Below are 14,849 nucleotides of genomic sequence, written 5' to 3'. Positions count from 1 at the left end.
AGGTGATAACTCTGTCAAATAGACATTCAAACTTACGTGATGTGAATTTTTAGTTGATCAGGTTGTTAGAAAGGGGAATATTAAGGGTTTGATTTATATCCCCTTACTAAGCCTATACTGTAGAGCAGGATGTTTCACTGAATTTAGGATCTGGTAATATGTAAAGACTCTGTTGCACACAATTATTTTAATTTTTGGAGTACCAGATCCGATTGCAAATACTCTTGCAGCTTTTTCAAACTCTTCTAAGAACATGATCAGTAACGTTTGTTAGATATGTGGAGCTCAACTGGCGTTCGTTATAAAGAGCTGAGGGTCCTGCCCTTACATGGTATGTTTGTAATTTTAAAGCATTTGAGCCTCGCTAATCAAAAGGAACGATGCTGCAAAGACTTTGATAATTAGTTTCTATGTTTAAAGAAAAAAGATGATAGACTTATACTAATGAAAGAATCTTAGCAGTTTCAACACCAAGAACATGAATGTTTGTCTCAATCAATTCGTGAGGGATTTCCAAAGTTCCCTGGAAACCCAACTTGAAAGCGTGACTCCAGGCACAGTTTTGATCAACAAATTAGATCATGTAAATAGACTTATCCAATTTCAGTACTTATAAGGCCACTATCCTTGGAATATCAGGGTGCATCATGATCCTTGAATTACTTAAATGAGTCACTAAATTATTAAGACCACAGTTCAAATTATTAGCAATTTACACAGAAAATTGAAGCAAGCTGATGTAATTATTCCATTATTCTACTGTGCTTTGCAGGTCCTAAAATGGTAGAATTCCACGGTCAGCAATTTCAGATCAACTCAAAGGACGGCAAGCCACTTTTTACAGTGGATGAAAATGAAGTTGTAATTGGCACAGATAAACTTCGAGTCACAGGTTTGTAACAGTTTAAGAAATGCCCAAATGATAGCCACAAGAAAAGCGCAATAAAAATGGTGTTTTTAAATACATCATTGTGTGTGAACACAAGTTCTATCTGGTTTTACCTCATTAGGAAATACAAATTTGAAGATATTCAGACCTTTTTCGATAAATAATCAATAAGAACTTTTAACAGCAAAATAATAATATGTATATAATAATATATATCTACCTATGTATGTATGTATTTTGTTTTAAAGCCATTAGTGATTTGAACCGTACTGGTGCATTTTTTTCTGAATTATTTAACTTTTCCAGTGCACAGTGTTAACTGAAGCTGAAAAAATTCTAGATATTCCAGTCTGAGCTGTATTGAGTTTTTTTTGTGAACTTTTTAGACTCTCTCTCATATTTTTATGTGGTTTCATCTTTCAAAGTGAAAGCCACTGTATTTCTGCTCTCTGTGTAGCACATATGTCATGGGATTATATTTGTAGTATATTTAAAATGTCATCTGTCAAAAGACAAGGTTGTCTTAGGCTATTTCTGCAAATCACCAAAGTACTCATTTACAAAGTAAGATGTCAAAGTTATCACATGAAAAGCTATTTCCTTTCATATGACCTGATAAAGTCAACCTTCATTTTCCAGGTGTAAGGTTGCATTAAAACAGATACATCAAGGTACAATTTCTCTTTAAGCAGAAGAGTCCATCAAAGGAAGTACTGAAATTATCCTGTAACTTGTTTGCAATTACATTTTTAATATTTTTAACCTGATTGCAACTATCATGTTTAACTTTTGCTAATTACTGGTCCTCTGAAATCTTGAAGTCTTAATTTGAATGGATATATTCATATTATTTCACTGTGCAAAACTACAAATGTGGTAGTAACTATACAATTAGTGTTCCAAAGCCAAAGTTAAGTTATAATGTGTTAATAAATTTTGTTTACGCCTGAGGGTCTTATCTTAGTTTTTTACTTTTTAACCTAATTGAAATTACAACTTTGTTTAACCAGGAAACCATATCAAATAATTATTGTTTGCCCAAGGGATGCTAAACTTTAATAGAAAAGAATGTTTAACAAAGATATGAAAAACTGCATAATTGTTAACTGATTTGGAAAAGGTCTATCTCTGCTCAAAGTAAGTAAAAATCATTCATACATGAATTGAATTGTTATGCTAAAACATATTAATCTTTACACTGCAAGGATAATTGTTTACTTTAGCAGATATTGTAGAAAGATTCATTACCTGTTTCTTTTTTACACTGTAGTACAATTCGAAAGCAAATCCATTAAAGTCAGTGAGGTTATTTCAGTGTAAAATTAATAAAAGTGAGAGAAGATTCATGCCTACTTCGCTTCAAATTGATTTATAAAAATTGTTATTTAAATGATACTATTAGCATGAAGGATAAATTAGTAATACTTTACGTACTGAGATAATTTTTTAAACATTTTAGATAGCGAACAAGATCAATGTGAAATAAATTTTGGAAAGTTCATACCATAAGAAACAGACTACCTCAGGCTTAAAATACACAAAGAACATTTTGCAGTTTTTTATGTACAATATAGTGAGCTATTTGATTTTACTTCTCTTTATTTATGTGAATTATGAAAAGCTCAGTAACAATTTGTAACAAAACCTGACAGTTTTCAACTAAAATATAATACAGCAGAGCAAATGTCTGTGATTCATGGTTTTTCATGAAAATGAAAAAGTCTAAGAATAAGCTAATCCAATCCACCACCTCAGGAACTGTCATTTTCCAACAGTTTGGTATGTTTGACCTCATACTGTATAAGTCAGACATTTTCTGGCCCATGTGGTAGAATAAAATAGTGGCAGACTTTCTCTCTGTTCTCCTAAGAAGACCAAATGCCTGGGGAAAGCCATGATCAGCAAAGTGTCTCAGATACTCCACAGGGTCACAGATTGATCTAGATGCCCATGTTCAGACAACTGAATTGAACCCCCAGTCAACACAGTCAATGCAGCCTAGAGCGTGAAGGAGACACCTCGACCTGGCACATGGAGAGCTCTTCTGCCGACCAAATTTAGTTGTCTACTTTAAGATGAGCTCAATGGCTCGTTCATCTCCCTTGAATACAGTGGCTGAGTTCAGATGCTTAAACGTGAGCATCCAGCAGTTTTTGAAACACCTTAGGGTATGTGAGACACCACATGGTATCACTGTATCTGCAGGAGACACTTCCTTTGATCTTGGCAGCTGAAGGCCAGGCAGGATGTACAAGGGTATTTTAGATGACAGTAGGTACATATGATTAGGCAACTAAATTCTGCCTCTAGCTCATCTGTGACACCTACATCATAGATATTTAAATTTAAGTATATGAAGCTGAAGCTCAGTTTAACCCTTTATGACAATTAATGCTACCTGAAGGAGCAGGTACTCCAATTATATCCTCTCTAATATTATTTCAGTAATGATCTGCATCTTTTGCTGACATTTGTTATGCTGCTACAAAGGTATCAAACATCAGCATTTTGTTCTGGTAGGGTTTTATACATTCAGTTGGCACTGGTGACAGTGAAACCCACCTTGTAACAGTGTATTGGCTGACAAAGAGACAGTTGCTTTATAACTAACAATATTGTCATGGCAGAAGGAAAAAAAGTCACAGCACTGGCTGGAAACAGAGTCCTCCTGGACAAATGGCTAGAGTCCATGGCAATAGGAGTCCTGTTTTTCACTCCCTTGCTGCTCTGCAAACTTGCCAACTAGAAGGCTGTTCATAGAAGGGAGAAAATAGGCTCAAGTAAATTAAATTATATACAATAGAAAAATAATTAACATTCAATAGATATAAAATGTTCTCAATTACTGCACAAAAAACTTTTTAACAAGTACAAATAATTATTTATATATCATAACTGTTGTATCGGGTAATATTTTGGTGATGAGTAGCTAAGAAATTAATAGAAGGCAGTTGCTTACCCTCCTCCACTCTTCTTGAAGAAAAGCTGGCAAGGCAGAGGGGATCAGTATCTTTATGGAGAAGCATATTACGTCACCCTTTCTCCAGTTTACTACTTGTCCTTCTGCTTGCTTGTCTTTCATAATCTCTTAAAAGTATTTACTGAGTATTGTCGATGATTTTCTAGTGCTCTGTTCTATGGAAAGGTTTTCAGTTTGAGTAGCTGATGTTGAAGTGCAATGTGAAGGTGTGTGTTTAATTTAAATGCTTCTGCTCAGAAGGTAAGTTAAGTAGGAGACAATTTGAGAGTATGAATAAACATTCTGTTAGACTTTGAAGAGGCAGATAGTCATAGAATCATATCTCAAATTGGAAGGGGCCCGTAAGGATCATCTAGTCCAACTCCTTGCTCCTCACAGGACTACCTAAAACTAAACCACATGACTAAGAGCATCGTCCAGACACAGCTTGAACTCTGACAGGCTTGGTGCTGTGACCACTTCCCTGAGGAGCCTGTTCCAGTGACCAGCCACCCTCTCAGTGAAGAACCTTTTCCTAACGTCCAATCTGAACTTCCCCTGATGCAGCTTTGTTCCATTTCCTCATCATCCTTGCTTGATAGTGTGTGGGGAGCTGTTAGTGAAACTTGCTGACTTCAGTCCTCCCATTAAGAGAGTTAATATCTTGATCTTGTGTATTTTAGGATTAAATTACATTATATTCATAAACAATAGTCTATAAGATAGTAAATATAGTAATATTCATATTGTAATTAATGTTATTTCTTTACAGTTTAGAAGATAAAGTAGCTAATGAAGACAATCAATTTAGGGCCATTTTCCAAAAAAAAATGCTAGTGTCATAGTGTTCAAACTTAAGTGTTTGGTGAAGAAATTTTTCTCACAGGAAGGCAAGGTTTTACTCTTGCTCTGAGGTAACAGCTCTAGAATATGTAAATAAGCCTTTTCATTCCCTCTTATACCACCACCAACTCCCACCCCCGCCCCATGCTACCCTTCTCTCTGGAGCGTTAACACTGATATTTCCTGTTGACTTTCTTCCATTAGCCCCTATTGCCATGCAAGTGATACTATCTCTGTTACCACTTACCTGTCTTTCAGAGCAGAGTGTCTGTTTTAGGAGTGGAAGACCGAGGCTGAATTCCCTTCTTGGCCCAAGAGACTTCAATCCTGCGGTCCCACCTCCCAGGACAGCGTTCTGTAATGCCATACTAAACGTTAGGTGCCTAGCATGAGGGGACAGCTGGGAGCAAGCACTCCTGATGTCTGCCAGCAAAGTGAAGCTCTGCCTCTGGCCACATGCTGTCTCATTTCTTCCTCTTTCATGGTTCACTTTCAAAAAGAGAAGCAGAGTGTGACGTCCCTGGAGTTGTTCACTGCTGAGCGTGGGCTTCAGTCTTCTCCAGTGAGGAGGGAATGCTCCAATAACAGTGCTGTTTTATGAAGTCATTTGAAAAGATTATTTTTAATTAAAATGCTGTAATTGCTGGGTTTTAGTGCTGACTCCAATGCTCTTGATTTGCACAGGCTGAGAAACAGCAATACAATCGGGCTTCTCTGGGGAGTTTGGTCTCTCTGCTCTCTCTGCCTTGTTTCTGAACCACGGTGCTGCTTAGACCAAGGGACCTGCCATGTGGGACCAAGAAACAGGAGCAAATGCCTAAAACAAGGATCTGCTTTATTTCAAACAAGGCTTGAGCAACCATGATTGCACTCAAGCCTCACAAATCTCTCTTTGTGTAGGTGTTTGCTCCCCTCCTCCAGTCAATGTTGCCAGGTTCCTCTTTCTGACATCTCTCACTGCATATCTGGTCACCTTTAACACAGAAAGTCCAAACCTTGATAGGGATGTAAAAGTTGAACTAGAAGAGGCATCTGATTTATCAGCTCATATCGTTTTCATAGACAGACAAGTAGGTCATATAATTTATTTTATAATCTTATCAAGCTACATCTCAAATGCAAACACTATTCATTTTTACATCACCAAATGTGAACTTCTGTCTAAGAGGTGCTGTAGGAGAAATACAAAAGGCTGTATATAAACAGGTCCCAGAGTGAAATTAGGAAAGCCTGTGAAACAGAAGAGTTCCCTTCATTGCCATGATTTTTCCTTCCTTGTGCCTTGCAGCTTTGCACATCCTGTAGAAGACATCGTGAGGGCACCTTTGGCACATGGCATCCCACATGTGCTGCAAGGTGCCCCCAATAGCTTGTCAGCCCACTTGTGAGCAAGCTGCAGATCTAGTTTTGAGGATGGCTTTAAAAGTGACCTCAAGACTTAGTAGGGCATTCTGAATTTTAGTTAGAAGAGAAGACTTCTGAGTAATAAAGTTTAGGATTGTTGTCAAAGCAAAGCATTCAGGATGAGAAAATATTACTAGACAAGTTAGTTTGAGCTTAAATAATTGATAAGAGAGCTCATGTATAGAGAGGTAAGCCTAAACTTGGATGACCTGATAAAGTCATATTTGCAAAATAATTGAGATATCCCTTTATTAGTGATTTGCCCTTTTCATTTTTGTCACCTCTTTCACAGTGTCTGTGTCATCTGAAATCATAAGTAATTACTTTTTTTCTTCCAAGTCCATGATAAAATGTTACATCACATTTGGCCCCACCAGTAACACATCCCCTCACTCATCATGCTCTGTTTGCAGTTATCAGTCCTATTGACCTATCAGTCAATTTTAATCCATATAATGCATTCCAGGCTGATTTGTGTTGCTCTAATCTCTTAATCAAAATGTGGTGTGACATCAAAGTAAATGCCTATGGAAGTTTATTACACCCATACTATTACCTTTATCAGCCAAGCTTGTCATCTCATTTACAATTCAAAGATATAAATGTATTTAATAATGTCATACCCGGTGCTATACTGCATACAAAAAAGGCTCAAGAAATACAGAAGATGGTGTTTAATTAATCTTAGTATTTTGTGCTTGCCTTTCATGCTCTGGTAGCTGTTTCTTGACTTTCACTTGAGTGTATATGCGAAAGGGTGCAACTGAATTTCTCATGTTTTTCCCTGAAGCCACTGATATAAATACTTACAACCTTTAATTCCACTTTTAATCAGTTTTGGAACTACAAATCTATAATGATGAGCTATAGTGATTGTATGGATTTCTAAAGATGACAGAGGAATTATATGAAAATCAAGCAGAGCGCAGAGTAGAGTTTTTCAGAGTCTACCCATGCTGGTCATGTCTAATGTGGAGACAAAACACAGCAGTTGAGTTTGAGAGACACATCTTTTCCTTTTGAAGCCATTATTATTTTGTCAGTGGTAGCAGATAATAGACTGTGTTCAAGTAGTTAAACTACTAGGCTCCACTTACCTTTTGTTACTCTGATTGTTACTGTGATAGCTAGGTATGCCATTTCATGATTCTGTGAATAGCCATTAATGTTACTTTTGCAAAATATTAATGTGATGATTTCCTTCCCTCATCTTCCTAATAATTGAAACTGTATAGTTTATAGCAAGTGGACTAAATCAAAAATTGTTTGTTACACGTGGACGTAGCAGGAAAATTTATAAAAATGCAAACATAAGACTAGATTTTTATCTAGTCCCCTATTGTAGGGACAGTTTGGAGCTTGCAGTTTTGGACAAGTTCTTTTGGCAAGGCATATCTTTATTGCTGAAAATAGAAAGATGCAGAGTGGTGCACTTACATGAGGCCTGCCTGCAGAGGGATGAGGCCCCTCTGTAAAGCAACTTTACACACACTGAACAAGGAGGCTCTGAAGGAGGGAGAAATGTTACACCAACAGTTTATCTGGTCTGCTGCCTGGTTCAGTGCAGTAGATGCATTTATCAAGTCAATATTCACACTGATGAAGAAGGCTTCCAAACCAAGTTTCCTGCCTTCTAGCCAGATATTCTAATCATCATCACATTATTATGCAAAACTTAGATACTGCTACCTCCTTCTCTTCTGCTGGCAGCTATGTTTTGAGGGGAACTGGAGGGTGTTACTGTGTGGAAACTGGTGATGTGAACATGCAATATTTAGGCACTTCATTAACTGCCTGACCATAATTTTTTTTACAATCTGAATTGCTCTCTTGAACACCTTGGACCTAGGTTGAAACGTGACTGTTGAGCTGTTACAGGCAACCTGAGTTCCTAATTAAGTTAAATGTCTGGGACCTAAGATTCCTATAAGTTCTTATTTGGATTTATCCTCTAAGCATTCAGTCTTGCTTCTATTTCACACTATAAATTCTCAGAGGAGGACCAGCATCCATTGCATGCTGCACTCTGTGCTATGAAGTCCAGTCTTGAAAATTACTGTCTTTATTATCGTAGCATTTCTTGCACAAATTAACTTAGAACCACAAAGAAAGAGTATGTTGCAAGAGCAGATGCAACACTACGTTGCAACACTAGATGCAAAGAAGGAAAAGCAAGGTTAATAGTAGGTGTGCTACCTACTATTACCTAAGAAAAATTAAAATAATGACTTGTGAAAACAAAGCCATGGACTCTGATTTTCAGGATGGTACTGATATTAAGGTGATGAGGTGACACAGTAGCCCCTTTACAGGAGGGATTTTATGAACAGTTCAAGAATCTGCAGCCGTGAACTTCATCTGGGTTCTGGGTGTCTGGGTTTTAAGACCTATTTGCCTGCAGCAGCACAGCGCAAATAGTGCTTTTGTACTGATGACTTCCTTTTCCCCACCTACACATGTACCACCACACAGAGTTAATCATTGTTTCTTCCCCGTTAGGATGAAACTACTCTTATTTCAAGAGGTGAACTATCTGATCCCATAGTCATTACCATTTTATGTGCATAAATACCATTTTACATTCTGCAAGTCTGCCTAAAAATAGGGAGAAATCTTTGATGAAGCTACATGCCAGAATTTGTGCTATGTATAGAATAGTCTAAAATAAGTATGATTATTTAAGTCTGTAATATTTGCAAAGGTTTTGTGGGATTTTAATTGCCTCTATTAACTCTAATGGAAGTTACATTGTAAAAATCTTATTTACTTATTTTGCTGTCCTGAGTAGTTTAAAATTTCTCTGTCTTCAGACTTTTTAGATTTCATTTTATGAATTTACACCTGTACTTTTACATTACCTATATTGTGTTGTTCCAATCAATACTGTAATAGTAGGACTTGTATCGATATTTTAGTTGTCTCTTTGTTAATATATGTTTTTGTACCTTAAGTTCTGATATCAAAGTGGCCATATAAATCACTGTCACTATTTTTTTTTACATTTGAACTTTTACAATATAGTTTTTCTTTTTTTTTTTCAGGGCCTGAAGGAGCACTTTTTGAACACTCTGTGGAAACACCACTTGTCAAGGCAGAAGCTTTCAAACAGCTTAGGTAAGAATTTATACATTAAAACATACATCTAGTAAGTAAACATTGTTTGCTATAGATATTCACATTTTTTCTGAACAAGGGATTTCCAACAGCATTTACAAAACTACTAATAACTTTTTTCTATTTTATGTGACATTATTGTTTTGAAGGAAAAGTATACATTGCTCTGCAAATTTGAAATATGTTATGAATGATTTATTGCTGATGGTGAATATTTAAAGCCACATAATATACTGTGGAAAGCTTTTCTATAAACTTCTATTTTTCAATTTTGAAACACTTAAGTATGACTTTTTCTACTATGTTACAATTGAAGTTGCTTGTCTGCAGCGGCTCATCAACCTATGATTAGTCAAGATTTTTAGAAACTAGTATCAATCTGAGAAAACAGACTAATAAGAAAAATTTGGAAATGCACAAAGCTCTGTATAAATAAAGAGCAGTTTGGGGTGAGAAAATAATGATAAAGTACCTTGTATGTTTCAGAGCTCCTTAATTCTGGGATAGCATTTTTTGTGCATTATTCTATGTAATTTTGAGTATCCCAAATTAGTTTATAATATGATGTTGGTTATGATGAGGTAATAAACTCAATTTAGTTCTGTTCATGAATATGTTATGTTTCATGTTATAACCCAGTTCAAAGAAAGATTTGAAATGAAAGAGGATCTATTTAACAATTATACTTCTGTCCTTTCATACCTTGGCAGTCAGCTACTTTCTGTCGTAATTTCTCAGTGTTTCTTCTCCAGTAATGATAACTATTAGAGAGTAGCAGAAGATGATTAAAGCTTTCAAGAACACTGTCTGTATCCTGGTTACTGAATTTTCAGATTGAGAATGGCAAAGGAAAGGGAGACTATTATGATACTTCTTTTAATTTTCTCCTTGATAGTTAGGAATTACTTACAATAAGATACCTTGTGCTTGCATTTAAAGACAGAATGAGCTCAAGACATTAGTTTTTACATGTTGAACTCCACTTTCAAAAATGTGTTTCTTCTGCTATGGTAGAATTTGAATGTGACAGACTTTGACCAATATATAGGATTCTGCATTGTAGTGAACATTGGCTGGTTTTGGAGGGAGTGGATTCATTATGTTGTAAATTTGTCATTTGATTATCTCAATTTTGATCAAGTAGGACATCGACTTTTCTAATTACAAAGTCAAGAAGCTCTCTGCAAATTTTAATTGGATACATATCAATTATTTTCTGTGGCTGTCCCTTTTCTTGAAATGTATCATCAATTAATAATATTTTAATAGGCTTAAAGCTAATAGTTTTATCCTACAGCCATTATGCTATGTTACATTTTAAGTTCTTATCTGCATTTCATTTAAAAACAATTACACTGTTTCACACTACATACAACTATTGTTATACATTTTTCATCTGTTTTTGAAGTAGGATATCAGCTGAAGGAAAACATTGAAATTAATTCAAAGTGTTCATAAAGTTCTCCTGCATGGATGAGTTTACCTCATGGCTTACCTCTTTAGTGATTTTTACCATGTCAATGATAAGCACATGTTTTGATCTAGAATGTTCCTATGTGTTAGCAGAGCTCAAGTGCAATAGTTAAAGTCCCATTCAGTTCTGTCTTCAGTTAACCTAAAATAGTGAGAAGTACAGATTCTTCCACAATTTACGGAAGTTATACTAATAATTATTATCATATCAACGAAGTACCTACATGGCCACATCAACATTGACACTTGCGACTGACATTCACAGAAAGAGTTATTAGGCATTGGAATGGGCTACCCAGGGAACTGATGGAGTCACCATCCCTGGAGGTGTTTAAGAAAAGACTGGATGTGGCACTTAGTGCCATGGTCTAGTTGACACAGTGGTGTTAGGTCAAAGGTTGGACTTGATGATCCCAGAGGTCTCTTCTAACCTAGTTGATTCTCTGATTCTGTGATATGTGACATAAATCCAGAGCTGCTAAACACCTGCTCTAGAAAACAAGTTAGCTTAACCCTAAGAAAAATGCTGAATATCAGGGCATGAAGCTGTGCCATGTGCACAGCACTCATGTCCTGGCAGGCCCTTACCCAGAGCAGTTCAAAATGCCTCATTCTTTTAATTATTTTTTGCCGTCTTTACCACCCACAATCAATGTCACTTCTGAAAGCAGAGGTGGCGATGATACCATGGAGGGCTTCTGGGGAGGATCAAGAAACAAATGCATTTGTCTGCAGTGCAGATGCGAAGTTAAGATGTAGGCAGAGAAGAGCAATTTACAAAGCTTATGCTGGAAAAAGGTTGCTTTCAAGGGTAATCTTAAATGTCGATGTAAACAAAATTCATGCATTTGGTTGTGAAGGAGCTCAGACAAGTTTACCAACGAATGGCAATTTTGTAATGTTTTATAAATATTCTGTTTCATTCCACATTGTTAAATACAGTAATCTACCTACTGAAAAATACTTCAATATGAAAATTTAAAATGCAGTTTTAAGTATTACTTTTCTATTTTAAATTTGAATATGCGTCCTTTCCAGATGAAGGTAGTGAGTACCAAGTTATAAGTAATATAACCTATTTGCTCACCTCAAGCCTTATCTCCAGGCTTTCACCATCTATTGATCTTCTGCTATTTTTCCTCTATTTTTCCTTCAGTGGTTGTGCTGGGCCATGTGAATGTGATATGCTGGATGAATGTGATATAAAGTGCCACAGTATGCAGCATTAAATATAGGGGATAGTGCTTCAAGAAAACCTGTCCACTTCAAATGTAGTTGCATGTTTCAAGGAGCTTACTGGAAAGCTGTCAATGCTCATAACTTTTCAGTTTGTGTCATATGAACAGAGGCCACATTCATTCTCTGTCATTCAGATCTAGGGCAGGATCGCAAACAAAGCTGACACAAAGGGCCTTCTGAATTACACATTCTGCTGGCTTCCGTGTCCAAGTGCCAAATTTAAAGATAGACTTCTTTTCTCGAAACAGAGAGATAAGTGTGTTAGAACATATCTTTTTATAGCTAAGTAATGGAGACAGAGCAATGCAATTATACTGTGGTCAGTAACTGTCTTTTCATTCTGTAATTTGAAGGAAACATATCAAGTCCTTTTCAGTCTAACAGATTGAGTTCATGACTCACCTGTAAAGAAGAAGAGATGTGCTTGCATTTACTTCCAACTGGTAGGAAGAATTATAACAACAAAATCTACATTTCAAAACTGAAGCTTTCCTAGGTTTAAAATAACATTGTCTACTTTTTAATTCCTTTTCTGGAGCTCTTATATCTAAATAAGGTACCTAGTTTCCATTTACAAAATTTGTTAAGACTTTAGGACCTAGTAGAGACCTAAAAACAGGGTCTCACGTTCAATAAGTGTCCAACAAACATCTCAATGGCATGTTTACAGTCAATGGGAAGATTTGTATATATCCAGGAAATATCCTCCCCAGACAAACACCACTGAGGAGGTACCTGGTTAAAATTAGCCAATTGTAATTAGTGAGGACAGAAAAGCATCTGGACTCCTACTTCTCTCTGCAATTCAGTTGCCTGATATAGTCAAGTGCATACACAGCTTTCAGGTGCAGGAGTGCTTCTGAGCACAAATCCTGTGGGAAATCACTTAGTATAGCCACTTTGTGGTATTTTGCCAGTTCTTCAATTGAGGGTTTACATCCAAGTTCAAAAGTGACCCATATCATTCCGCCCTTCCTGGATTTGAAAAGCACTGTAGCAGCAATGATGTCACTGTTCCAGAGAGTCAACTTCTGTCAGAGTATAATTATAAATATGTATATAATGTTTTCTGAATATGGGTATTTTTAACAGCTTATGGGTATATTCTGAAAATATTTCAATATTTCCCAGGGAAACAGATGTATTTTAAACACATGTATAATATTGACATTCACTAAAACTTTAAATATGTGATTTAAGAAGCATTGCTTCATATTTTAATGAAATACCCATGTGCAATGCTTAAAAGCATAAAAATACATATTTACTAGCTTGTGACTTACATGTTATAGAATATTGATAATTTGAGAGCATGATTATACATATTCTAGGTATTTGGTTAAGGTAAATTACTGTACTGGTGGACTGCTCATAGACTTCCCTATCTATATATTCAGAATAAATGTCCCCTTTAATTTTTACTTCTGTTCTGTGGCATCCAATAACTCCACTTTTCTTACGGCTTCTGCTTCTCTCTGATTCTTTATGAAGGCTTACTTTTATCCTTTCCATTCCCCATTGGTAATATGATTTCCTTTTGCACTTGAAGTATTTGCTGGGGTTAAACAGTGTAATAAGACAGAGAGAAGGGCTGGAAACTGAAGTTGTGTGGTTTTATGGTCATATGAGTAAGAATTACGAAGGCAATCTAGAAAAAGATGTATAGAAGCCAGCCAGGGTAAAAACATTTACTAAATTATTGCTTAATCATATTTGTAATACTAATGCTTACATGCTAATTGCCTAAAAATACCATCTGACTAATTGAAGTACAGTGGGTTTTTTACAATCATTATGCAAATCAAAAGCCTAGTTAGTCAGAAGAGAATGAATTACGTAACGGAAAAGTAAGTCTATGATTCAGTATTTGTAAAGCATCTCTGTTCCCTGACTAGTGAGATATTTCTCCTGCAATGTAATTTTATGAGCCCTGGCATTAATTTGCTAGATATAAATTTGCATTCATATACTTTACTGCATTCAGGTTAACTAAGAACACCATCAAATACTTCTTTTGGAAGCTTGAAGAATTTCTTTCCATTCATCTAATGGACTCAAATCTGTTAAAAGGCATAGTTTAGGATCGGATGATACAGGATATCATGTTTATGACCTTTTCAGAAGCATTTCTGACTCAGATGTTTTAAAATACCTTATTAGCAAAGGCTTGGGTACTACTTCATATCTGGTCTTCTTTTAAGCAGTGATTTTACTTGAAAATATTAATCCTAAAGTGAAAAGCATTTTCCAAGTACAATCTGTTTTCTCTGTCTTGCGTTAACTAGCTATTTGTGTGCACCCATATTCTTGCAAAATCATGTTCGTTGCAATTTAGTTTACAAGCTATAGTGCTTCACCTGCAGGGCATATATATCATTGTACATATGGACCATATGAACTTAGGAGATAGACTTACCTCTGCTGATTAGATCATCCTCTCGTCTGTAATCCTGAGTCCGCAGAGGGACTCTGTCCTGCTCTCACAGATGTTTCCCTCTTGAGGTAGGAGGGACATTTGGTGACCAGTGGGAGCAGAGCCTCAGGTCTCCTAGTGAGCAGCAGATGTGTTGGCAGTCATAGCTGCTCTCCTGAGCACCTACAACACATTTCCTGTTTTGAAGGACTGCTGGCCTCTGAAACCAGTGAGTGATAGATAGATGCCTCAGTAACAGCAGGGGAGGAAATCCATGCACTGATGTTAGTGGCCTTTTTGCCAGGTAAGGTCTCCCTGAGAACACACACCAGGTTTCTGCCCACTGTCATAACTGACTTTCACTTAAGGCAGTCAGGTGGCTGATGTTCTTCCTAAAGCCTCAGTTTTTCAGAGATCTCACTTAACACATTAAAATCAGTAAGAGTTGTTTCTGCTGCTTGTATGGGACAGTCGTTTACATGTTTTCCATGGCTGCTTATGCCAGTAGTGCGAAG

General features: G+C 36.4%; 1 protein-coding gene across 6 annotated transcripts in view; it reads left to right on the top strand.

Moving 5' to 3' along the window:
- SGCG (sarcoglycan gamma) overlaps positions 1-14,849 on the top strand; it is a 180,088-nt gene that overhangs the window by 146,628 nt on the left and 18,611 nt on the right. For all 6 annotated transcript variants that reach the window (XM_068425434.1, XM_068425439.1, XM_068425433.1 and 3 more), the window contains 2 exons: positions 773-892; positions 9,137-9,209. In XM_068425434.1, the coding sequence (XP_068281535.1) occupies positions 773-892; positions 9,137-9,209 (193 nt within the window). The remainder of the gene's footprint in view (positions 1-772; positions 893-9,136; positions 9,210-14,849) is intronic.

This window comes from Nyctibius grandis, chromosome 2 (genome assembly GCF_013368605.1).
Source record: "Nyctibius grandis isolate bNycGra1 chromosome 2, bNycGra1.pri, whole genome shotgun sequence".
Taxonomy (NCBI): Eukaryota; Metazoa; Chordata; class Aves; order Nyctibiiformes; family Nyctibiidae; genus Nyctibius; species Nyctibius grandis.
Note: the sequence above shows the minus strand (reverse complement) of the source record. Positions and strands in the feature narration are given on the sequence as shown.